Source organism: Zootoca vivipara, chromosome 16 (assembly GCF_963506605.1).
Source record: "Zootoca vivipara chromosome 16, rZooViv1.1, whole genome shotgun sequence".
Taxonomy (NCBI): Eukaryota; Metazoa; Chordata; class Lepidosauria; order Squamata; family Lacertidae; genus Zootoca; species Zootoca vivipara.
In genome coordinates this window covers 21,548,548-21,572,902 of record NC_083291.1, presented here as the reverse complement: position 1 = coordinate 21,572,902, position 24,355 = coordinate 21,548,548, and the positions used below count along the sequence as shown (strand labels likewise).

The window sequence follows — 24,355 nt, the reverse complement described above, 5'->3', positions numbered from 1 at the left end:
GCAAAGCAGGAGTCTGAGCGAGGAAGGGCCACGCCCCCTGAGGTTGAGGCGTATTGCCTAAAAACACTGAGAGCGGGAGTTCTCCACGTGACACTTGACGGGCCGCGGATTGGAGGAGGAGCCGCCAAACAGACGCGTTCTGTTCTGAAATGGGCGGGAGGAAAAGAGGCGGGGCGCCGGACAAAGACGCGCGGCGGCGGCGCACTTCCTCCTCCAGGCCCTCTCAGTCTAGAGCGGAGGGGCGTTCCTCTCCTAGGTCCCGCCTACGCGTCAATCTTCAGGTTCGGGTGGGTGGAGCCGTGCGGACAGAGGCTATCCGGCTAGCTTGCGTCACTTATCCCGCCCCCTTGTGCTGTTGTGTGTCTATGGGAGGCTGCTGCTGCTTTTGATATTCTGTGGACTGCCGCGCAACAGCGGAAGAGAAGGGAGCGGCGGAACGGGAACGAGCAGACGTCGCAGCAGCAGGCGCTAGCGCTAGAAGAGAACGGAGGAGTGACAGACGCCGGCTTGCGGGTGAGCCTTGCCGCGGAGAAGCTTCAGAATGGGAATCGTCCGTCCGCCCTCCCTCCCAGCGTGGCGTCATTGGTCCAGCTCGCGCGTGGCGCCCGGCGAAAGTCACGTGAGGCGGCATTAGCCGTTTGAAGGAGGAATGGCGCTGGCGCGCGAGGGGGGAGGGGAGGAGAACAGTCCTGTGTAACGGTCTCAAATCACCACCGCCCTGGGCCAAACTGTTATTATTATTATTATTATTATTATTATTATTATTATTATTATTATTACTATTACTATTACTACTGTAATCATTATTATTATCTTTTAAGCTTCTAGAGCGGTTCACAACATAAAAATACAATAGGAAAAAACCAAACCAATAATTCCCCCCCCTCCCCGCTCCCACAACACATTTGAAAGGGTTGTGCTTCCATAATACTCCTGAGAGCAGCGCCGTTATGAAGTCAGCCAAAATGCCACAGCATATCACGCAAGGTTTCGGGTTCTCCAGAGCTCCTCGTCAGGCTGGAGAGTAAACAAATATGCAGTGAAGTGGGTGGAGCAGCGTGCATGTTTATTGTAGTTTTTTTTTTTTTGTAGCATCCACACACAGAGAGACACCCATTTAATCCGTATTTGCTGTTTCCAAGTTTTTGTTTTTTTAATGAATGGATTTTCCATGAAACGAATCCTGATTAAATGGGGAAATAATGTGGGATTTTGGTGACTTTGATCTTGCAAGAGTCGTAAAATATGTGTCACAGAGCAATAGATAGTCAAATGTCAAATTTGAAATTGACATTTGACTATGTTGCTTTGTGCCACACACAAACCTAGGTTTCACATTGCATCAAAGCCTTTTATTTATTACTATTTATTTATTTCATAAAATCTACACAAAACTTGATAATAAAAACCAACAACTCAAAGCTCTTTACAGAATGGGTTGTCTCAAGATGTTGGTGTACCTCTAAGCATTTTTAACAATATGGGGTACAGCCTTGCACCCTTGGACAAAGATCAGAGTAGAAATGTGGGGGGGGGGTCTAAATAAGATTATGACACAGGTACAAAGTAAAGGAATACAGCAATATTATTCATATAGGAAATGGATATTTCATCATGAACCTAAAGCACTTAATGCTTTATCTGTCTCAACAGTAACACTAATTCTGTGTAGAATGAAATAGATTTGAGACCAGAAGACGAATATAAAGGGTATTTGACTTGTTTATCATATACATAGACTGCCCTTCAGCCAAAGTTCCCAGGACTGCATTCAGTTCATACTAAAATACATAATAAAATATTAATATAATCTAAAAATTATGATAATATAGAAATAGCCAGCAGCAGGACAACATAACTTACAGTATTGCATTTAAATCGCTTCAGGATGCCTCATGGGAAGCTATTCATAAGTAAAATAATGGCGATTTATCCCTCAAAAGCCAGCTGGAGCAGGTTCAGTCAGTGGTGAAAATATATTGATGGGATAATAGGTAAGAAAGAAATTCAACAGTTCGGATACTGTGACCAAGAAGGTTCTGCTATGATATTGTGGCACCAGCCACAGTGGAACTATCAGCAAGAACTCCCCAGCAGATCTCAGACCATTGACTGGCAGACTAAATCAGACCCTTAAAGCAATATTGACCATGATTTCATTCATTAAAAAAAAAGATTTCAAAAGTTATATATGTATGAGGGGGAGAGAGGTTCCAGACTATTACAACTCTGGGGTTTTCTTTATAAAATGCCCCGGATCAGGTGTAAAGTGTTATTGGTTTATATATAGATCAGCAAATCAGCAGGTATGTGTTGAATAAAATACTTATTTTAAGCTTTGGAAGTTGAGGTCGATTGATATAAACCTGATTGTCTTGTATCATTATCACATAGCCTTCCAGAGTAAGCAGCATCATATATTTTATTGTCAAGAAAAGAAAACCATGTCTGGTTCAAGTGACTTCAGTGACCCAGTTTACAAAGAGATTTCTCTGACGAATGGCCATATCAACAGAATGAGCAGAGATGAACTTAGAGCTAAACTTGCTGAATTCAAGCTTGACACCAGGTAAGCATTTGTGAGGTGTTTGTCTGCTTTGAGGATACATATGCATTTCTTATTTCATATGTAAATAATAATTATTATTATCATCATTTTATTATTCATATGACTTTCATCTGACTGGGTTGCCCTAGGCCTAGCCAATATGGGTGGCTTCTAACAAAATACAGTCGGACCTCGGCTCCCAAACACCTTGGGAGTTGAATGTTCTGGCTCCCAAACAATTGAAAACTGGAAGTGAGTGTTCTGGGTTTCAAACGTTCTTTTGGAAGCTGAACATCTGATGGGGCTTCCGCAGCTTCTGATTGACTGCAGGAGCTTCCTGCAACCAATCAGAAGCCGCGCTTTGGTTTCCGAACATTTCGGAAGTTGACTGGACTTCCGGAACAGATTCCATTTGACTTCCAAGGTACGACTGTATTTAAAAACAAAATAAAACATCAACCATTAAAAAACTTCCCTGAGCAGGGCTGGAATGAGACCAGTATGGTCACCTATTATGGGTCCCTATTCTTACAAGCTTTTTACAGCCTGAAGAATAAGTGAAATTAGAGGGAAAGTTTGTCATTTGTTAGTTATTTAGAGTACTTTATAAATGGAATGGAACTGAAGACTTGGTGGAGAAACTGAGGATTTGAGATACTTAGTTTGATAGTTACATCTGCTACTGGTGATGTAATTTCTGAACACATGACTTGTTGCATAATTTGTAATTCCAAAGTTTGCAATATAAGTTGTAAGTCTGTATATTCTTCAGTTATACAGCAAAAGGAACATGTAAGAGAAGTTCCATATAGCCTTATTGAAAGGTTAACCTGGTAAGAAAAGGGAATTGAAGGGAGAATGACAGCTAGGAAGAAACTCAATAGGATGGTTTGGATGTAATGAAAAACAGTTTGCCGTTGTGTGCACAAGTCTCAGAATTAAACGCTCCTCCGCTATACCACCCATGCTAGCTGGAGCTGATGGGAGTTGTAGTCCAAAGGATCTGGAGGGTACTAGGACGGGATTGGTGGTTTAGCATTATAGGCAAACCCTAAATTGGTTAACGAGCTATGATTAGCTGAAATAAACTTCTTAGCTGTGTACATAATTGGTACTATTTCTGTTTTGCAATTAATTCCTGTCCTATCATCTATCACTGCAGCTTGCCTGGATATGATTAAGCTTATATGAATCATGAATCAAATGATTATTATTTTTTAAGTGTTTCCATTTCACTGCTGACTTCCTATGTAAATAACTGGGGTAACTCTGAATAAGGTGGTCTTTCCATTTTCTTTTCTTTTTTTAATAAATCTTTATTAATGTCACAAAAAACAAATCAAATACACTCAACTCAAATTCTGGTACAAATCAATAAAACCAATGAACAAAAAATTATGTCACATTGGAGTGTCGTCTTTATTTTACCCCCTCCCTCCCTCCCACTCCTCCCCGTTCCCCGCCCCCCCCGCACTTTCCATCCTGTTTTGGGCTTAATCTTTGTGTTCCATATATTATTTACATACCTTAATTCATTTAACTATTAAAGAAAAGAAAAAAAAGACAAAGAAAAATACATATAATTGCATATTCTCTAAATCAAATATTCTTGACAAAATCGTTAAACATCTGAGATTACATTTGGGTTTTCCAATTTGCTCTTAATGTAATTGATAAATGGTTTCCAAATTTTTATGGTCTCCTCTGAATTCATTCCTCTGATTTCTTCGTAGTTTTTCGCTAAATTATAATAATTAAATAATTTTACCTGCCATTCATCTTTGCTTGGGTTTACCGAGGTTTTCCAGTTTTTTGCGACTAGTAACCTAGCAGCTGCTACCGCATAACTGACTACACACCTGTCCTTAGGTTGGATGTCCTCAGGTATCATTCCTAGAAGGAACATTTCCGGATTTTTCTTGAAAGAGTATTTTAGTATTTTCTTTAATTCATTATATAGCATTTCCCAAAATTCTCTAATTATGCTACAATTCCACCATATGTGGATAAAAGAACCAACCTCCTTTTTGCACCTCCAGCATAAATTGCTGGTTCCTGGATAGATTTTAGACATTTTGAGTGGGGTCAGGTACCATCTATTCTGCATCTTCAGGATGTTTTCCTTTAAATCATAGTTGGGTGTAAATTCTAGATCTTTTTTCCATAAATTTTCCCACTTCTCCACTGGGATAGGTTTCCCCAGGTCCTGACCCCACTTAACCATGAATTCCTTCGTCAACTCTTCTTCTGTCCTCCATTTTAGAATTATCTGGTATAGATTTTTTATATATTTGCTCTTATTTACTAATAAAACCTCCTCCAATTTTGACATTTCCCTATCGAAACCTAATTTTTTATCAATTTGCAATCTCTGATTTATTTCAAAATACTGCAACCAGGTGGTCATAAGGTGTTTTATTTCGGCGTATTCTTTTAGTTTTAATGTTCCCTCTTTTTCTTCCAGTAAAGTTCTATATGTGGGCCAATTACCCCCCATATTGGTTCTTTTGACCGCAACTAATTCTAAAGGTGAGACCCACCATGGAGTCTTTGGCTCGAAAAACCTCTTATATTTCTGCCAAATTAAATACAGGGATTTTCTAATTATATTGAACATAAAAATGTTCTTTTTTTCAATTTTTTCTTTCATTAAGTAACGGTGCCAGCCGAAAGCTAGTCCTTGGCCCTCCAAGTCTAAAAGATCTGTATTTTTGAGTTCCATCCACTCTTTGATCCAAGCGATTGCAGCTGCGTCGTGGTATATCTCGAGGTCTGGAAGCCCAAAACCTCCCCTATTTCTATGGTCTATCATAATTGTATATTTAACCCAAGGTCTCTTCCCTTCCCAAATAAATTTCATAATATCTTTTTTCCATTCACCAAAAATTTTATCTTTCCCCAAAATCGGTAAATTTTGAAATAAATAATTCATTTTCGAGACAACACACATCTTGATTAATGAAATTCGGCCCATTAATGATAATTTCAATTTACTCCATTCCTCCATGTTTGCCTTTATCTTTTTCCAAGTTTCTCTGTAATTTTCCTGCACCAAATCTATCCCTTTTATTGTTGTTTTTATACCCAGATACTTCAATTTTTTATCGATTTTTAAACCTGTTTTTTCCTGAAGTTCCTGTTTTTCTTTAATTTCTAAATTTTTTACCAGCATTTTGGTTTTTTCGTAATTTATTTTCAGACCTGCCAATTTACCGTATTCATTTAACTTTGCGATCGCTGAGGGAATACTTTGTATTGGGTCTTCAGTAGTTATAATTATATCGTCCGCGTAAGCCTTTACTTTATATTTTTTACTGCCAATTACTATGCCCTTAATACTGTCCTCCTCTCTTAAATTTTTTAGAAGAATTTCCAGTGTTAATATAAAGAGAATGGGCGACAGGGGGCAGCCTTGCCTAGTGCTTCTTCCGATGTTTATACTATCCGTTAATCTTCCATTTATTAATATCCTGGCTTTTTGAGTTTTATATATAGCTTTTATTGCTTTCTCCATTTGTTCGCCCAGATTCAATTTTTCTACTGTCTTTATCATGAATGCCCAGGAGACTCTGTCGAAAGCCTTCTCCGCGTCAATGGCTAGGAGGGCTGCCTGTTTGTCCCTTCTATTTTCAAGGCATTCCAGAATATTTACAATATTTCTAATATTGTCTTTTGCGGACCTTCCCTTTACAAAGCCAACTTGGTCTTTGTGTATTAATTCTTCCAAGATTTTGTTTAATCTATCTGCCAGGATTTTTGTAAAGATTTTATAATCAGAATTTAGAAGGGAGATTGGTCTATAATTGGATGGTGAATCTGTATCTGTTTGAGCTTTAGGTATTAATGTAATTTGTGCCTCTGTCCATGATTTAGGAACCATACCCTTCATTAATATTTTATTCATTAAATCTTTAAGTGGACTAGATATTATTTCTTGAAATTCCTTGTAAAACTCTATGGGGAGCCCATCAGGACCCGGGGTCTTCACTTTTTTCATAGAATTTATCGCTTCTATTATTTCCTCTGAAGTAATTCCTTTATTTAAAAATGTCATTTTTTCGGATGGTATTTGGGGGAGCTGATATTTTTTAAAGAATTCATCGATCTCTTGATCACTTACCACCTCTTTTTGATATAGGGATTCATAAAATTTTTGAAATATTTTCATGATTTCCTCAGTCCTATCAAAAATTTCCCCCCCCCGGATCTAATTCTTGTTATTATTTTCTCATTTTTCCTCTTCTTGATCTGCCACATCAGTAATTTGCTCGGTTTATTTGCCCATTCAAAATATTTATATTTCCAGAATTTTAATTTCCGTTCCATTTCTTGGTCAATCGTCCTTTCGAATTCTGCTCTTAATAATCTTAGTTCTTGTTCAACACTCTTATCATAGTTTTTATAAAGAGATCTTTCTTTTCTTTTTATTTCTTGTAATAATTTTTCTTTTTTTGATTCTTCAGCTTTCCTAATTCTGGCTGATTGTTCTATGAAGACCCCACTTTCCATTTTCTAAGACATGCGATTTTTCTGATTCTTCTAGAGAGATTTTTGGACTTGCTTTAAGGTGGTTATTCCTTTCTCAAGAGAAGACTGCACTGTAGGAGCAACTGCTTTGTGTGGCCTGTGGATCAGAACAGCTCATTATAATCCCTTTTAGGCACTGGCATTTACAAGAGGCAGAGCTAAAGTTTGCTGAGGGAGCCAACCAACAAATAGGCCAGGAGATTCTGCATTTCTGCACTCAGCACTGTGCTGAATAAACCTTAGGTGATGGTCAAGCACTGATAATATTTTTTTCCTTTGACAGAGGAGTGAAAGATGTTTTGAAAAAGAGACTGAAAAACTACTATAAGAAAGAAAAGTTAATGCAAAACCAGACTATGAATGCAGATAATTACTATGATTACATCTGTGTTATTGACTTTGAAGCAACTTGTGAAGAAGGAAATCCTCCTGAATCTACACATGAAATCATTGAATTTCCTATTGTCTTGTTAAACACTCGGACATTAGAAATTGTAAGTGACCCCGTTTCTTCTTACTTGTTTATGGGTAGCAAATATTAGATACAGTGTGTTTTGTAAAAGAGAATTTGGGCAATACAGTGGTACCTCTGGTTACAGACAGGATCCATTCCGGAGGCCTGGCCATATCCCGAAAAGTCCGTAACTGGAGGCGCCCTTCTGGGCATGCGCGCGGCGCGATTGAGCACTTATGCGCACGCATGCAACGTGCAGATTGCTTCTGCATGCAGATCACTTCTGCGCATTTGCGTACGGCGAAAACTGGAAGTATACACTTCCAGGTTTGCCGCATTCGCAACCCGAAGATTACGTAACCAGAGGGATACATAACCCGAGGTACCACTGTATATCCTTTTCTTACGGATATCGTTTAACCTCTTACAAAGAACTTTTAGTTTGTGTTCAGCTTTCAGTTTAAAAGCATTTTTACAGGAATTTAAAAGTAATCATAGGTTTGTTCTTGCAACAAAGGTAACTAGAACCTTCAGAAGGAAAAGCAGTTTGGATAGGGGAAGAATGTTTTTTTAGTGGAAAAGCAGCCAGCAAGAAAAATGTTATCACACTGCCACTCCTATATTAAAAACTGCAGCATCCCGAGACTGCTTTTCATTTTTCAAAGATATGTTGAGCTTCATTACACATATATGTAACATAAGTTTGTCCTCGATAGTGCAAGAAATCACATCTGTACAAGTGTTCAGTGGCACTGATGGTGTGTCCATAGTTCTTTAGCAGCTACTGCAGGCATCCTCAAACTGCGGTCTTCCAGATGTTTTGGCCTACAACTCCCATGATCCCTAGCTAACAGGACCAGTGGTCAGGGATTATGGGAATTGTAGTCCAAAACACCTGGAGGGCCGAAGTTTGGGGGTGCCTGAGCTACTGTATGTTAAAAAGGTCTCAGCACTACGTATCTGCTGGCAAAGATACCCAAAGTGGAAGCTGTGAGAATGTCCCTGTCCATAAGAATATGAGTGTCGGATTTTCTCTTTCATAAAATGTTGCCATTTCACTGCTTGTGTTCAAATATAAAAAAGCTTGGATGTTGACTGCTTGCATGCTAGTTAATACCTTAATTATTACTCTTTTCTTCTAAAACATTATACATTTTCTGTGATTCTTCTGCATTGTTGCCAAGTGAACTATGTTTTAATATTATAGGAGGACACATTTCAACAGTATGTGAAACCAGAGATTAATCCTCACCTTTCAGAATTCTGCATTAATTTGACAGGAATCTCTCAGGTAACATTCTCTGCAGCTGACCACAGTTATGAGTGTAAATGAAGCAAGTGCTTGTTAAAGAATAATAGTTTTGGCTCCTAGTTCCAAGTATATTTACTGTATTGGGTATGTTGATGATTAAGTGTGCTTAGGACAGCAATGTCCCCCTTCCTTTCCTCTTTCCAGATTAACATTTCTAAAATCAATATTTCAAGTTCATTAGTTATGTTCTGTGTCTGTGATTTTCAGCCTGTGTTCTTAGGATTCCTGAAGCTCCTTCAGGGGTTTTCTCAATAAGATCATTGATGGAAGATAGGATTCCCTAAAAGGTAGCTTGAATGATATTGTATCGTTCTGAATTTTCCCACAAAATGTGGTGGAAACTGTCCCTGGATGGTGTTCAGAATATTCTAGACTGTGCTCCCAGTTTGAGTGGAGCAATTTTAACCATAGAGTGCAGCCTAGAATGTGCCTCAAATAAGAGTTAATCAGCAGGTGTATAATGGTTTCTAGGCAGACAAACAGAGGTTTAAAAGAAAGTTAAAGAGCATTGTTCTGGGAGATAAAAAGGAAAATGTATTGCTCCAGCTATAAGCAGATGTATTCAGATTGTGCTACTATTGTGCTACTATTTTAAATTCTAATTCTAAATTCTTATGTTGATGGATTGATTTAAAGTTTGTTTTTCCAGTATAAGTGTTAGGAATGCAGATCCATCTAATGTCAGTCTGTTGTGCAGGGAGTGGTTGAAAGTATTAGTTGTTGTTTAGTCGTGTCCGACTCTTCATTACCCCATGGACCAGAGCACGCCAGGCACTCCTGTCTTCCACTGCCTCCCGCAGTTTGGTCACTGAATGTAAAAGAAAACAATAACATTTTTAGTTACGTTTTGTTTTTTGGAAATCTGTTGTAGACTTTCTAGTCAGCTTTTAAAGATTTGTCTTATCTGAGTCCCAATTTGTGTTAATCTTGCTTTTCACAGTTTCTTGCACAATATATTGTACAATATTTTTATTTTTGCTCATCGCTGGTGTTACATATTTTCAGGACCTTGTAGATAAAGCAGATGAATTTCCAAAGGTTCTGCAACATGCTGTGGACTGGATGAAACAGAAAGAACTGGGAAGCAAATATAGCTATTCCATATTAACAGATGGGTATGTATTGAGTTGCTTAAAAATAATATTTTTAGCATTGCAAAACCAGTAATTTCCAATCAAGAAACATATATTGTAAAAATTAAGCCAAATTGATAATCTTAACTTTGTACTATTTTTTATGTTGCATCTTTGGAATTTTTCAGGTAACTGAAGCTATTTTTGCATTTTTATCTGAATAGCATGCCATGATGGATAGTTCTATAAAAGGACTCCCATACAAAGTTGAATTCGGTGGGGATAATATGTGTAACTATTTCAAGCTTGTTAGTATTCATATGTAAGTATGAATCCACGTGGTTCTTACAGCTAGTGTGCTGGTTGCAACCATGTTCCATTATGTTCCTATCCATATCCATATCCAGAATTATGTTCCTACCCATAAATAGGATAGCAAAAAACCAAAAAACTTCTGCATAAAAGTTGCAATTTTGCTATTTGAGTACCACCTCTTTAATTCTAACAAGGCTGATTCTATATAAAATAATGTAAAACACCATTGCACAGTTACAGAAACAAAGTTAATTAATACACTGACAGAAATTTTAAAAATCCAGCCGAGTCACATAAAACATCAGCACATGAATGCAAATTTTTATCTCACTGTTAAATTAAAAGATCAGGCAAATAGAACTCTGTTTACCTGACCTCAAAACTCATTGGTTAAAATGAGTTTTGCCAGTGCAAGGATTTATCCTTGTGCAGTGGAATCCTCTCCCTCTCCTCCCCCTGCATACCCACTAAATCTGTTCTAGGGGTTTCCCCAACCTTCTATAAAAGGAAAGGGGAGAAGACCGGTTGCCACCTGTCCAGCCTCCGAAGGTGGGGGTGCCCAGAAAATGACCTCCATGTAATCAGAGACACAAGGGAGATCCTCATGTGTTAGTCCTATTAGCATAAAAGGGACACCTAACTCACTCTTAAGATACTATGCATATTTTTTCTTTTTTTAAGATCTTGGGATATGAGTAAATTTTTGAATATTCAGTGTCGCATTAGCCGTCTGAAATATCCTTCTTTTGCTAAGAAGTGGATCAATATTCGCAAATCCTATGGGAACTTCTACAAGGTTTGTGTCTCTCACATTGCCTGAAACTCAGTGCTAGGTATTTAAAATTTAAGTATACTGTAGACTTATATTATCAATATGATCTGTTAAAGCTAGAGACATACATCATTTCTTGTTTAGAGAATCGAAGTTTGTTTAAAAGAGGGAGCATTCCTTGCAGGTTTTTTGTTTCTTTGTTTTATCTCTTTCTAGATAATGCTGCCTGTAGGGATAACACTTGTTTCCTGTAATGATGATGCTTTGTGTTTTCAATACTTATTTTTTCCTCTCTGCAAAAACAAAAATATGCCTTTTTCAGTATTATTGCTAGGAAGCATTTTATGTTCTTACGCTCTAAACGTAAGTTTATTACTTTCTCAGAAAATAAAACCCAAATTTTTATCTCCATCGCTTCAAAATTTGTGGGAATGTATACATCAAGTCCTAGCTGGCTAGAACTTAGTTTAGTCAAAGCTCTGTTCCAGAGTTCCAGATGAGGCATACCTCTGGTCAAACCATTAGCAAACGGCAACCCAGCCTGTAACTGTTGCCTACTGTGTTTAGCTCTTCTAAATTGGTTGAGAAGGGTATAATCTTCATTATTTTGGGTTGTATCGATGTTAGTCATACCCAGAGTAGACCCATTGAAATGAATGCAAATGTCTGATCTAGGCCTATTATCTTCAGTTGGTCTACTATCAATAGAATTTAGTTGCATATAACCCTTTGTTTGCTGTGCCTCTGTGACTGGGCTAAACATGGGTTGCTTAAGAGCAGTGTTTGACAGGAGCATTCCTAGGTTGCAGCAGAGATGAGGCATGAGGTGTTCCAACTTGGCTGCAGACGGTGTAGGGTAGACGATGAAGAGGCTGCCAAGAACTGACTGATTCCAGGGGTGGGGTAGGGGTAGCCGTCCTTTAATGCCCATCAGCCCCAGCCAGCATGACCCTGTTGTCTTAACAACTGGGGGGTACAGGTTCCCCATCCCTGTGCTAGTGCTTTCATCCCTTCTTGAAGTTTCATCGGTGTGGCTCAGGCACATGAAGAGAGAAGTCTCTGGCTGGAAGTGTGAGGAATGAAGAGGCCTCTGAAACAGATTGTAACAATACGCATCACCTATGATCCAGCCTGGTGAAGGGACAGGCTAGAAATGAGAAACACTGTATTGCTCAGCTTGCTATTTAAGACTGTGAAATCTTACTTGTGCACCATCTGGTGTTATCTTCTGTCCAGTGAGGAGACTGATGCCCTTATTCTTGTTGCATGTGGCTAAGGTACTTTTAAAATGGGACTGCTCAGTAGTAGCATGAAGATTTCCCTTTTCTCCCATAAATTTTTAGTTAAAAGCTTTTGACATCTTTTTATTACTTGCTCCCTGTAAATTGATGCTCACCTTGTGTGTTCATTTACTGGCTTTTTCTACTACATTGTTTTGGATTGTTTTAACATTGTATGTCACATGTAGGTGGCAACTGAACAATTTAAAAACAGCAACAATAATAATAATAATGCAGGTGGCTGTATATATTGGTTCCCTTTCCTACCTCCTCCTACTTTAGTATCTTTTATTTCCTTTATCAGGTTCCCAGAAGCCAAATTAGACTTTCAACCATGCTTGAAAAGCTGGGAATGGACTATGATGGACGGCCTCACAGTGGGCTTGATGACTCTAAGAACATTGCGCGCATAGCAATTCGTATGCTTCAAGATGGTTGTGAGCTTCGGGTGAATGAAAGATTGCATGGCGGGCTGTTACTGACTGTCTCCTCCACTGTCCCAATAGAGGGAGCTCCTGTACCACTAATGCCAAGTTTACGATAAAAACTAAACATTGAATTACATTGCATTGAGGACCATACCCAAGAACGCTAGGACTTCAGAAGACTTCCAAGGAGCTTAAAAACTGGTATCTGTTTCCCAGTTTAACAACTCACTGGAATTTACAGTTTGTCACAAAACCACTAGTGTTAATGTTGGGTTGTGTTTATGGCCGCCTCGGGTTGGTTGTGCTAGGTTTGGTAGTTAAGATAGCTTTCTGTAAAATGTAAAGTCAAAACTAGAAACATAGAATTGAGTCCACAGGTGTTACACCGTTCTTTGCTCCTTCAGTATGAAATAGATAATTGCAACACTGTTGAACAACACCTTTGAATGTGCTGTATCTCTTTTGTAGCATACAAGGATCTCCTTGACTTTGTGAAACAGTGGCCAAATCGACTTTACCTTCTGCTCATATTTCATAACTTACCTGTTACTTTTTGCAAATCTTGCTCCAGGAGAGGGAAATTCAGTTTTTAAGTTTGCCCGGCTTTAGCCCAACTAATAGCAATTTCATACAGTAATAACAAACATTTTTCTTTTTTGTATTCAGAAATGTTTAGGCCTTTAATTGGCCAAAATTAAGCGCCTTAAATTGTTGACTTTGGCATGTGCATAATGCTCTCCCATTTAAATAAGTGGAACTCGAAAGGGCTTGATTTTGGCTGGAATATGTTTCTGTTTATTTTTCTTCCTTCCATTATGAATGAAATAGTTTGGTTTGATTACTCGACCATTCTACCTCTGTTGTAAAAGGATTAGTGGAGAAGCTTATTTCCATAATATTTTACAGTAATAAGATTTGGATTTCATGTGATTATTGTATAAGTTTATTTCTATGACCAAAGACAAACTCTTACATATATAACTATGCCAAACAGCCTGCAAAGTGTATAAAGCTTTGTTTTGAAGTTGACATAAATACAAGTCCAGTTTCTATTGGTACATAAAATATTACAGAAAGGTGCACATCTTTTTTATCTTGTGTTGATGAGTGGATGCTTGTCTTTTGAACTATCCTCCCCTTCTCAAGTAACTCTGCTTTGCTTATATGCACGTTAATCTATTTTATCTTCAAAACAACCCAGAAAGAGTGTTTGAGTAGCTCAGATTTCATAAGGCTCTTCAGGGCTGAGCATGAATTCAAATCCAGATCTTCAGTTTCCAACACTTATCCATTCCCCTGCACTGGGTTTTTGGTTCTATGTGTAGATAAACTCACAATAATGTTTAACACTCTATGGTATTTGTTTAATAAGACCATCCAAAGCAAAAAAAATACAGTAAGCCCGCAGCTTACATGGGGGTCACATTCCAGGGATAATGTCTAAAGCAAAGATTGTGTGTATTAAAAAAAAAATGGGTTCAATGGCAGATGGGATTGCCAAAGTCTTTTCCTAGATGCCCGCTCCTTTCTGCCTGCTAGCTAGCTAGCTAGCTAGCGATTGATTGATTGATTGATCGTTCGATCACCAAACACATAAAGCTAAATGTGCCTAAGTTAAACGTACATAAGTTGCAGGATCACTGTACACCAAAACAAAAGATAATGCATATCCTGTACAAAATATTACTGGGCTATAACTATCTCATTGTGCAAAATACATAACAGTCCTTAAATGAACTCTAAGCTAATCACAGTCAAAGTAATACCATAAATACCGTATTTTTCCGTGTATAAGACACCCCATATCTTGGGGGACTAAATTTAAAGAAAATGAGGGGAGCTGGCCCAAAGTTGTTGAGCTTTTTTAGGGGTAATTGCATGCGTGCCATCACTCCAGCAGAGCCGTTGCTGAGGGCTGGCAAAATGGGCAGCCATTCCCCCTATGCCACTGTGGGCAGGAAACGGAGTACGAGCCACCAGCCAGCTGGCTGGCTGGCTGCCTGCAGATTCCCCTTCACACTGCTGCAGGAACCACTCCCTAGAGCCTGTGCCTCCTGCAGCGGCATGGGCCGGAGTTGCGTGCCCACCAACCTGCTGGCTGGCAGCGTGCAGCTCCCCCCCCCCACTGTCCGTGTATAGGACGACCCCAGTTTTTTGACATGATTTTTGAGTCAAAAAACCTCATCTAATACACAGAAAAATATGGTACTCATCTTCTGCTATGAATTCATAGACAACAGAGTCTTGCGGCACCTTAAAGACTAACCCATTTTATTATGGCATAAGCTGTCCTGGTTTGCAGTCCACTTCATGAGAGGCGTATGTTACCTTGAGTTGCAGTTCAAATATAATAGGTAACACTGACATTGGTAAGCCAATAAAATAAAAACCATCTCAAGCCGTAAAATAACTAAAGATGCACCACACTACCAGCTATTGACTTTTGATAAATTGATTCAAAGAAGCTTGTCTCCTATTGCTGCAGCAAATATTTCTTCTCACATTACATTTCATGCCACAAAATGTGGTGAAGCCCTCTAGGTTAAATGGCTTTTAACGTGAGAGATAGACAAATTGGCTATGAGGCATGAGAAGGGGGACCAGCAACAAAATATAGTGTAGTGTTGTTTAGTGCTTTCTGATTCCCCCCCCCCATCCCATCATTAGCATCCCATTCCCACTAAGCATGCACAGTCCTCATTAGGCTGTTTCTGGGGTTTTCCCCACCAGGGTTTCTCCACCTTTTTAAAAAATACTTAACACCTCCCTCCTGTGCATGAATGGCATTGTTTTAGCTAGGATCAAACTCAGATAATGAATTCATTAATATAGAGGATAGCTACCGGTATTACATTTATGCCCTGTTTGTGGTCTTGGAAGCATCTAGTTGGCCACTGGAATGCTAGACTAGACTTTTGATCTGCTCTAGCAAGACCCTTCTTATGTCCTTATGTTCTTATGTTTACAGCATAGAGCCCCTGATGTTCCCTTGAACATTTCATTATTGCATGAAGGGGACTTAATTTTTTTCAAGTGAAGCATGGCAGCACACAGTGTTAAGGCAGGAGGAACAAGAGAACGGGACTGCCAACTGGCAATTATCAGACATTCCTAAGAAATCATGATGTTCAGGGTAAGCACAAAGTTCTCAAACTTCGGTAGACAAGGTAATAGACTGCCAATGTGGACACCTGCCTGCTGAATGTTTTATTAAGGTCCACAAATAATAACATACTGGAGATCCCGAGTCACAAGGTGGTTAGACTGGCCTCGACCAGGACCAGGGCCTTCTCAGTACTAGCCCCGACCTGGTGGAACGCTCTCTCTCAGGAGACTAGGGCCCAGCGGGAGCTGTCATCTTTTCGTAGGGCTTGCAAGACGGAGCTGTTCGGCTTGGCCTTTGGACTGACTCAGTCTGACCCCGGTGTTACCCTCCCCTAAGGCTTTATCCTACAGATATTTAAATGAGGTTGCACTTGTAGATTCCTAATTTTAAAATTGAATTTTAACATTGTATTTAACCTGTATTTTAATTGAATTGTTTCTTTTATGCTTGCTTTGATATTCTTGTTGTTAGCTGCCCTGAGCCCGGTCTTGACTGGGAAGGGCGGGGTATAAATAATAATAATATTATTATTATTATGGGATAAAGGCTAAAAAAAAGAATTCTTGCCCCAGGGTAGCCTTTATGTAATCTGTTGCAAAATTCTTATCTTTTGGGTTCTGATCCAGCCAAAGTTAAGCTTTTAAGTCCCACTGGCTTCAGTGAATTAGGGAATCTAGAAGGATACTAAAAATGCCTGGCTTTGTTGGGACTGTGTTCTAAATTTTCAATAGCCTAAAAACATGAGTCAATGGTCTCATTCACACCTCACTTAAAACTATAGTTTCAATTTAACTGTGATTTCAAGGTGAATGCCCATTGTGATGGTGTATGCTGCTGAAATTGCAGTCACTTTGTCCCCCCTCCACTCCTGCTGCTGCAGCACAAGGAGCTAAGTCATGGTTTGGTTTGGTTTGGTTTGGTTTAGTATTATGTCTGAGCCCAGGCTCATGGTTTGTCAAGAACAAACCATGGTTACTGGTTGTGGTTTTATTACAAGCCCCATTTGTAATACCTCACACTAGTGCGGTAGCACCAGGAGTGGCCACAATTTTCTCCCTGTTCAGCAGCACATTACACAGTCACAATTACCGTGTTTCCCCTTTTTTAATACGTGGCCATAAAGTAAGCCATGGCAAGGTTTTTCTAGAAGTAAGAGAAGTAAGACGTACCCTGAAAGCAAGCCGCCATTGTTCCCGTCACCACCTCAGCTGCCAATGGTGCCGCCATTGTTCCCGCCGCCTCCTCAGCCCTTCATGCGTGCTCAGGGAGCCAGCGAACCAGTGAGAGGTGCGCGGGGGGGGGGGACGTGCCTCTCGCTGAGTTCTGCACTGCCTGCTCAGTGCGCAGGGAGAGGGGTGGGAAAAAACCCCGCCTCTTCCTGCCCCTCCTGTTGCTGGCACGCTGGGAGCCAGAGAACAAGAGGTGAGGGGGGGAAGAGATGATTGCAAGAGACGGCGACTGAGCAGAGACTGAGGGAGCAAGAAGCAAGGAGATACCAGTAAATAACCCCTTTATTACTGTATGCTCCAGAAGAAGATGACTTAATTTTAATTGAAGAAATGTAGATTGCTGTACCATACCATACTGACGCAATAAAAATAAGACATCCCACCGAAAATAAGCCACCCTGTGGTTTTTTTGAGGGGAAAAAGTTATAAGACGGTGTCTTAAAAAGGGGGGAAAGTAAGTCATAGTTGAGCTTAACTGGTTTTAAGTGATGAGCAAACCAGGCCATTGAGTCGCATCTCTAGGTCCAAGCACCAATCAGCTGAATGCACATCCCCATTGAAATGGCAGTTGCCATGTCCGCTGATCTGATGCACCTGTGGATGCAAATGAAGATGTGTAACTGGCACCATTACCAGTGGCCCATGACCCTAGCTTGAGCACCGCTTCTATTTCACTCTATTTTCTTTACGTGGGACTGTTTAAAACCCACTCCCTTTAAAGCTCTTCAGAAGTGTGGTTGCTTTTATGCTTATTTTGTCTCTTACCTGATTTATTTACTTTACCATTGCAGAAGCAAAGTCCTAGCCAAGTTACTCAATAGCCAGTGCACGCAAACAATCCCACTGAATACCATGTTCTGACCTCTATTACAAAATTAATAAAGTATGATTCACCACTGCTAATTTTAACTGCTGCTTCTTTGTTTTAAAGCATTCTAAACCATTTAATATTTTTAAAAAAACCTCGAAGCAGTATACAAAAATACAACATAAAAACAGTATAATAAAAACAGAGATACATCATAATAAACAGTACAATGGCGTTAGGGGGAAAAAACCAGATAAAAGTAAAGAATTCAATAATAATATGGTCCAATCTGATAGGTTGGGGGAGAATATGTCATTGCAAGATGTCTGACACAATGCGTTGCAGATAGAAGGGCATTCCACAGTGCAGAGGCAATGAAACTGCCTGTTTTGGGTCACTGATATTCTGTAAGGCACAGTGCGACAAATAAAAAAATGTACGCTATCCAGCTCTAAATTGGCTTTAACCAATCCAGGGAAGAGAACCTTAAGTTATAGGAGCAAAACTGAAACCATTTCAGTGTTAGAAATTATTAGGAAAAGGGCTGAATATAAAACAGAAAGTATAATAAAGTCACTATATTAGTTATGGTGCATATTCATGGAAGGGCTAATTAATCAGAAGCAATCTGTCTGCACAGGAAATCCTCCCAGGAAATCAGCATCTTAAAATCTACACTGCAGCCACATGCACTGCACGTATATTTTTCTCACCATGTCTGAGGAAGAATACTGTGTAACTCATAAACTTGCCTAATATTCCATAAATCACTTGCTTACATGAAACAGTAGTTGCGGTGTTAATGCCCATTTGCCCTACTGAGAGACGTAACAAATTAAAACGATGGCTGCAGCAATACTGTGGCATTAATAACATTGGAAAGCAATAAACACATTGATATCTGCATCAACTTGGCAATTAAATGGTCATGCCACTTTGTCTAGGAAGTTTTCCTCCATGTCAGTTTGAAAGACTTTTTGTCCAGTGTCGAAAGCTAATATCCTAGTCCTGGAAGGGGGCTGCCATTTAACTGAGTACTGGTAACCTGCTTGGGGCTGTATGCCATGGAACAGCCAAATGTCACCTTATCCCAACCTTCCACTGTTTAGCAAACAGACACGGCTACCATGAGATTGTAGACTAATAGTAATGAGGAGAAAGGAGGGAGGCGGGCAGTTGCCCAATGAATCCATAACTTAAATCTGGATTTGATTGCAGTTTGCTACCAGCCTTTTCCCATCCTTCCCTCAGCTAAAGATCATACACATGCATGCAAATAGGCTGACGAGCTGAAATCTGAGCTTGCTCTTGCCCTGCCAACTTGGTGATCTGAAAGATGGCATGATTGGAAAGGGAAGAGTCAGGGTGCCCCTGTCTTTCCCCCCATTTTTAATGGGCTCCACTGAGAGGCTAGAGCTCACACGCCATGTCCGTGGAAACCTTGGCTTGGCATCGCCAATATCCTCTGGTCGAGTTGCGGCTGTAAGTGAAATTTAATGAAGAAACAGACTCCCCTGAGAGAAATGAATGACTAGAGAAATAATATTGGCAAAGATGTATGATTTGTTGTTGGAGTGGTATACAAAAGATGAGTTGACAAAAGAAGTGATGATTAAATGGGCAAAAGATTTGGGGCATAATATTGAATATGATGCGTGGTTGAAATTATGGAATCAAACTTTAAGATTTACAGCATGTACTGCCTTGAAAGAAAATGTATATAAGATGATGTACAGATGGTATTTAACTCCAGTTAAATTAGCTAAAATGTATAGAATGAGTGATAAAAGTTGCTGGAAATGTAAAGAGAAAGATGGTGAATTTTATCATATGTGGTGGACATGCGAAAAAGTTAAAAGATTTTGGGAAAGTTTATATAACGAATTGAAAAAGATGTTTAGATATACCTTTCCAAAAAAACCAGAAGCATTTTTGTTAGGAATAATAGGAGGAGAGATTAGAAAAGAAGATCAAACACTGTTTATGTATGCAACAACCGCGGCTAGGACTTTGTTAGCCCAAAAATGGAAATTACAGGAATTACCTACAATTGTGGAGTGGCAGATAAAAATGATGGACTATGCTGAACTTGCTAGATTGACATGCAAGATTCGTGACCAGGGGGAGACAAGGTTTCAAAAGGACTGGAGTAAATATGTGGACTATATGGAGAAAAACTGTAGATCATTAAAAACTCTCGCAGGATTAAAATAAACCTTACGAATTGACCAATATGTTAAAAAAGGAACTGCAAAAAAGGGAATTAACAAGAAACCCGCGTGAAGGGAGGGGGGGAAGTCATAGCTTGGCGGAGCAAGGTAAAAGATGTGAATATAAGATTTTGTATAAAAGATTGGTTTTGTTAATTTGTTGAATTTGGAAAATTGGAATAAAATGTATTTAAAAAAAAAAGACAATAAAGTGATGGATATCAGACCACCACTACATGCATCTGCAGAGTGGCCACACTTTAAAACAAAATACTTGCCAGTAGCACGTGTGAAAAGGATCTAGGGGTCTTGGTGGACCACAAGCTTAACATGAGTCCACCGTGTGATGCAGCAGCAAAAGAAGCTAATGCTATTCTGGGCTGCATCAACAGAAGTATAGTTTCCAGGTAAAGAGAAGTAATACTGTAGTACCGCTCTATTCTACTTCAGTCAGACCATACCTGAAATACTGTTCTGGGCAGCACAATTTAAGAAGGATATGGACAAGCTGGAGGAGGGCGACCAAGTTGATCAAGGGTCTGGAAACCAAGCCTTGTGAGGAACGGCTGAGAGGGCTGGATATGTTTAGCCTGGAAAAGAGGAGATACGATATCCACCTTCAGATATCTAAAGAGCTGTCACATTGAAGATGGAGCAAGCTCGTTTTCTCCTGCTCTGGACAACCTTACTGCGGGGGCTAAGCTCCCATTGACCCCTGCTGTAGAGAGGCACAGCTCCCACTAGCCAGAGATCCTGCTGAGGATCTGATGTATTTCTCCATCCCACCAGGCAGGCCTCTGTGTGATATAAAGACCCTCCTTCCACATGCCTCTTTCCTATCATTTTGATGGACTACTTAATAAATAATCCCTTATTTTTTGTAGCTATGAGTTGCTTCCATCCGAAGTACAACAGGTGACCCGAGCAATAACCCTGCTTTCTTGAGAACTCTGCTGTATTCATATCTCTCTCTCCACGTGAGTTGTTGTTGTTGTTGTTGTTGTTGTTGTTGTTGTTGTTGTTGTTGTTGTTATACCCCACCCATCTGGCTAGGTTTCCTCAGCCACGCTCAGTGGCCTACAACACATATAAAAACATAGTAAAATGTCAGTCATTAAAAACTTCCTGATACAGGGCTGCCTTCAGATGTCTTCTAAAAGTTAAGTAGTTCTTTATCTTAAAGGCAGCGGAACGCAAGTCAGTTTTGAAGAAGCCTCTGATTTGTGCACTTGGGTGACCTGCTTGCCTTGCCGAAATGAATGCTGTTGATTAACTTATTATTTGCCACCCTGGTCATGTTCTTGGTACTTTGCAACCTTCCAACACAAACATGCCGTTGTTGTACTTGGTGCCTGTTCCCAGACGGACAGCTGTTCCCTTAGCAGGTGCCACCATCAGCATTGGCCTCATTACCACTGCCTTTTTATTTACTGTCCCCCAGTGATGCCAAATTGCGGAAGACAGGAGTGCCTGGCGTGCTCTGGTCCATGGGGTCACGAAGAGTCGGACACAACTAAACAAAGTGATGCCAAAGAGGTGTGCCGTGGCTGTAATAGGCTGACTGGGAAGCCATGGTGGCAAGCTTCCAGCAGGAATCTGACAAATGCCTTAAGAAATTTTTCAGATACCAGGCTGTCAATCTGTCATACTTCAGCATCTCAGTCCACACACAATTTTATCTACAGAATGGCGTTATCAAGGAACGTACTGTCTTAAAGAGGCCTAGTTTTCACAGAGGTGTCAATAATAATAATATAATAATAATAAGAATTTATTATTTATACCCTGCCCATCTGGCTGGGTTTCCCCAGCCACTCTGGGCGGCTTCCAACAGAAAAATAAAACACAGTGATCTATTAAACATTTAAAGCCTACAGTACAGTCAAGTCTGTAACTGGGCTGCTCTTCCTCAGATCGGAGATGGGAGGCTTCACAATTTAAATCTTGTGCATATATAAATAAATGAAATGAAATAAATCCCCTGCGAACATGAAACTGGCATATCAGGGAGAAAGCTAGGCTCAAACCTTCCTCCTTTACCCTTGCTTCCTGTGTGAATGTTTTTTATTTTATTTTATGTATGGAGCTATGGTTAAACCACTGAGCCTAGCGCTTGCTGATCAGAAGGTCGGCAGTTCGAATCCCTGTGACGGGGTGAGCTCCCGTTGCTTGGTCCCAGCTCCTGCCAACCTAGCACTTCGAAAGCATGTCAAAATGCAAGTAGATAAATAGGAACCGCTACAGCGGGAAGGTAAACAGTGTTTCCATGTGCTGCTCTGGTTTGCCAGAAGCGGCTTTGTCATGCTGGCCACATGACCTGCAAGCTATACGCCGGCTCCCTCGGCCAATAATGCGAGATGAGCGTGCAACCCCAGAGTCGGTCACGACTGGACCTAATGGTCAGGGGTCCCTTTACCTTTATGTATGGAGAAGTATTCAACTATTTATTTTTATTTATTAATGCATTTAAAACCCCAGCTTTCTTCCGGAGAGTACAAGGTGACATACCTGGTTCTCCCCCTCTCCATATTTTCCTCACAACAACTCTGTGAGGTTGGTTAGGCTGAGTGTTGGTAACTGGGCCAAATGTCAGTCAAGTCATGGATTTGCCACCTCGGAGAATGGTATGTTTGGGCAAAAGAAGACCATAACTGGGCAACACAGGATGCAAAACAAAACCACACCATGTCTGCTTAGCTTACAAGAGAATAATAAATTATGCTATTCATGTAACGTTGCTGAAAAAGAGCAGGTCAAATGCATCTAAGCAAATGTGTATTTCGATTATTTTTTTGCACAAAGATATTGGTCTGTAAACTCGTATATGATCCAACAGGAATTCCATACCACCTATTGCATCAGTATTAACTAGTCATTTGCAAGTTTTTATACTGTATTATTATTCCATAAACGTATATACTGCTTAATACCAAGGCAGGCTCTATCAAATACTATCTATATCCACATATTCAAGCCACAAAGCTGCAAAACTACAGCAGCAAATCAAATCCCCCCAAAGCTATACATAGCACATTTTAAAACCATCTTATCCTGTCTGAGATAGTTTCCCACCAGGTATGCAGATCTAGGAGGGACACACAAGGAAGGAGAGTACCCCCACCTACCTAGCCAGCCAGAGCAGCCAAATCAACCCTGGCGATCAATAGGTTGACCAATGTCATGGTCCAATCGCCCATGGCATAGACATTATCATGCTTTGTCACGCTTCCTTCTTCGAAAAGTGTGGCGTCTAGACTTCATTCTAGACATCATTGTGACGTGAGTTTATTTAGGCCTCTCTCTGGATGAGAGGCTACAAAAGTGCAGATGAAAACTTTGCCAAATGAAAAGAGTTCCAGAGCTGCTGTTTGCTGTGCAGCAACAAGCCAGACAGGTTGCACAGTCCGTCTGCCTACAGTTTAGTTCTCTTCTGTTTGTTTTACAAAGCAGTGCCCGAGAATAGCTTTTGCTTCCAGGCCCTCCTTTGGTGTGCACGCTTCTTAATGTTTGCTTTTTGCCCTTGCAAAGATTAACTAAAATTTGGTTTTTGGTTCTCATTGACAGAAGTGGCTCAACTTGGAGACTTAACAGTGCATATACATGCATGTCTGCTTAGAGGTCAGCCCCCCAAAATGGAGCTTACATCCAGGTAAATGGATATATATACCAGTAGGTTAGCGGTCACAGTGCAGCAATAGATTTGGGGCATCGTTAGGTGGAGATATGATCTACAAACTCAGTTTAAATGAGACCTGTTGCCTCCCTTGTTATCAGCTGTTTTAATTACAGCAATGGCTTTATAAAACAGTAACAGAAATCCTTCAAGAGAGCAGGCTAATTCTGAGGAATTAATTGGCAATTCCAAATTTTATAAGATGCTACTAGCTGGCCCGGCCACGCGTTGCTGTGGCTCAGTCTGTTAAATGGACCTTCAGAGTCCCCCTTCATTTTGTTGAAATGTTTTACGTGTGTTCTGTTTACACAGGGTCATCCCTGTGACGCCCCCCCACCCTGTCCCGACCCATGAGCTATCCCACCCCCCAGCTCATCCCTGTGGTTGTCCCCACTCTGTCCCGACCCATGAGGTATGCCGCCCCCTCCTCCCCCACCCCGGCTTATCCCTGTGGATGGGCATACCCTGTCCCGACCCATTACCTATCCTGTCCCCTCCTCCCCCCATCCACCATCCAGGCGAGCCTCCACCTCCACTCGGCCCAGTCTGGAAAGCCGAGCCAAGATGCTATGTAGAGGGAAGCTTTCCTAGGTGCAGTACCAGTGTAGCCGTCGCTAGAA

General features: G+C 40.3%; 1 protein-coding gene and 1 long non-coding RNA gene across 3 annotated transcripts; one reads left to right on the top strand and one right to left on the bottom strand.

Annotated features, from left to right (window-relative positions):
* ERI1 (exoribonuclease 1) lies at positions 1-16,107 on the top strand. The gene is made up of 7 exons (XM_035140533.2): positions 1-513; positions 2,395-2,569; positions 7,359-7,569; positions 8,737-8,820; positions 9,847-9,956; positions 10,911-11,025; positions 12,586-16,107. Exons 2-7 carry the CDS (start codon positions 2,445-2,447, stop codon positions 12,823-12,825), a joined length of 885 nt encoding a protein of 294 aa, XP_034996424.1. The 5' UTR covers positions 1-513; positions 2,395-2,444; the 3' UTR covers positions 12,826-16,107.
* Positions 8,815-23,477, bottom strand: LOC118097561 (uncharacterized). 2 transcript variants are annotated; one of them, XR_009556826.1, is made up of 3 exons: positions 20,524-20,646; positions 16,985-17,638; positions 8,815-9,649 (listed from the first exon to the last, which is right to left on the bottom strand). It is a non-coding gene; the product is annotated as an uncharacterized LOC118097561 (long non-coding RNA). The 2 variants fall into 2 exon arrangements; XR_004694067.2 differs by lacking the exon at positions 8,815-9,649 and adding an exon at positions 23,188-23,477 and having other exon boundaries at positions 17,505-17,638; positions 20,524-20,652.
* Positions 23,478-24,355: the final 878 nt, after the last annotated feature.

Excerpts from the sequence above, each read along its gene's own strand:
- ERI1 (XM_035140533.2), top strand. The coding sequence starts at position 2,445 with ATGTCTGGTTCAAGTGACTTCAGTGACCCAGTTTACAAAGAGATTTCT. Across the intron at positions 2,570-7,358 it reads GAATTCAAGCTTGACACCAG|AGGAGTGAAAGATGTTTTGA; the intron begins GTAAGCATTTGT and ends TTCCTTTGACAG. Across the intron at positions 9,957-10,910 it reads TATTCCATATTAACAGATGG|ATCTTGGGATATGAGTAAAT; the intron begins GTATGTATTGAG and ends TCTTTTTTTAAG.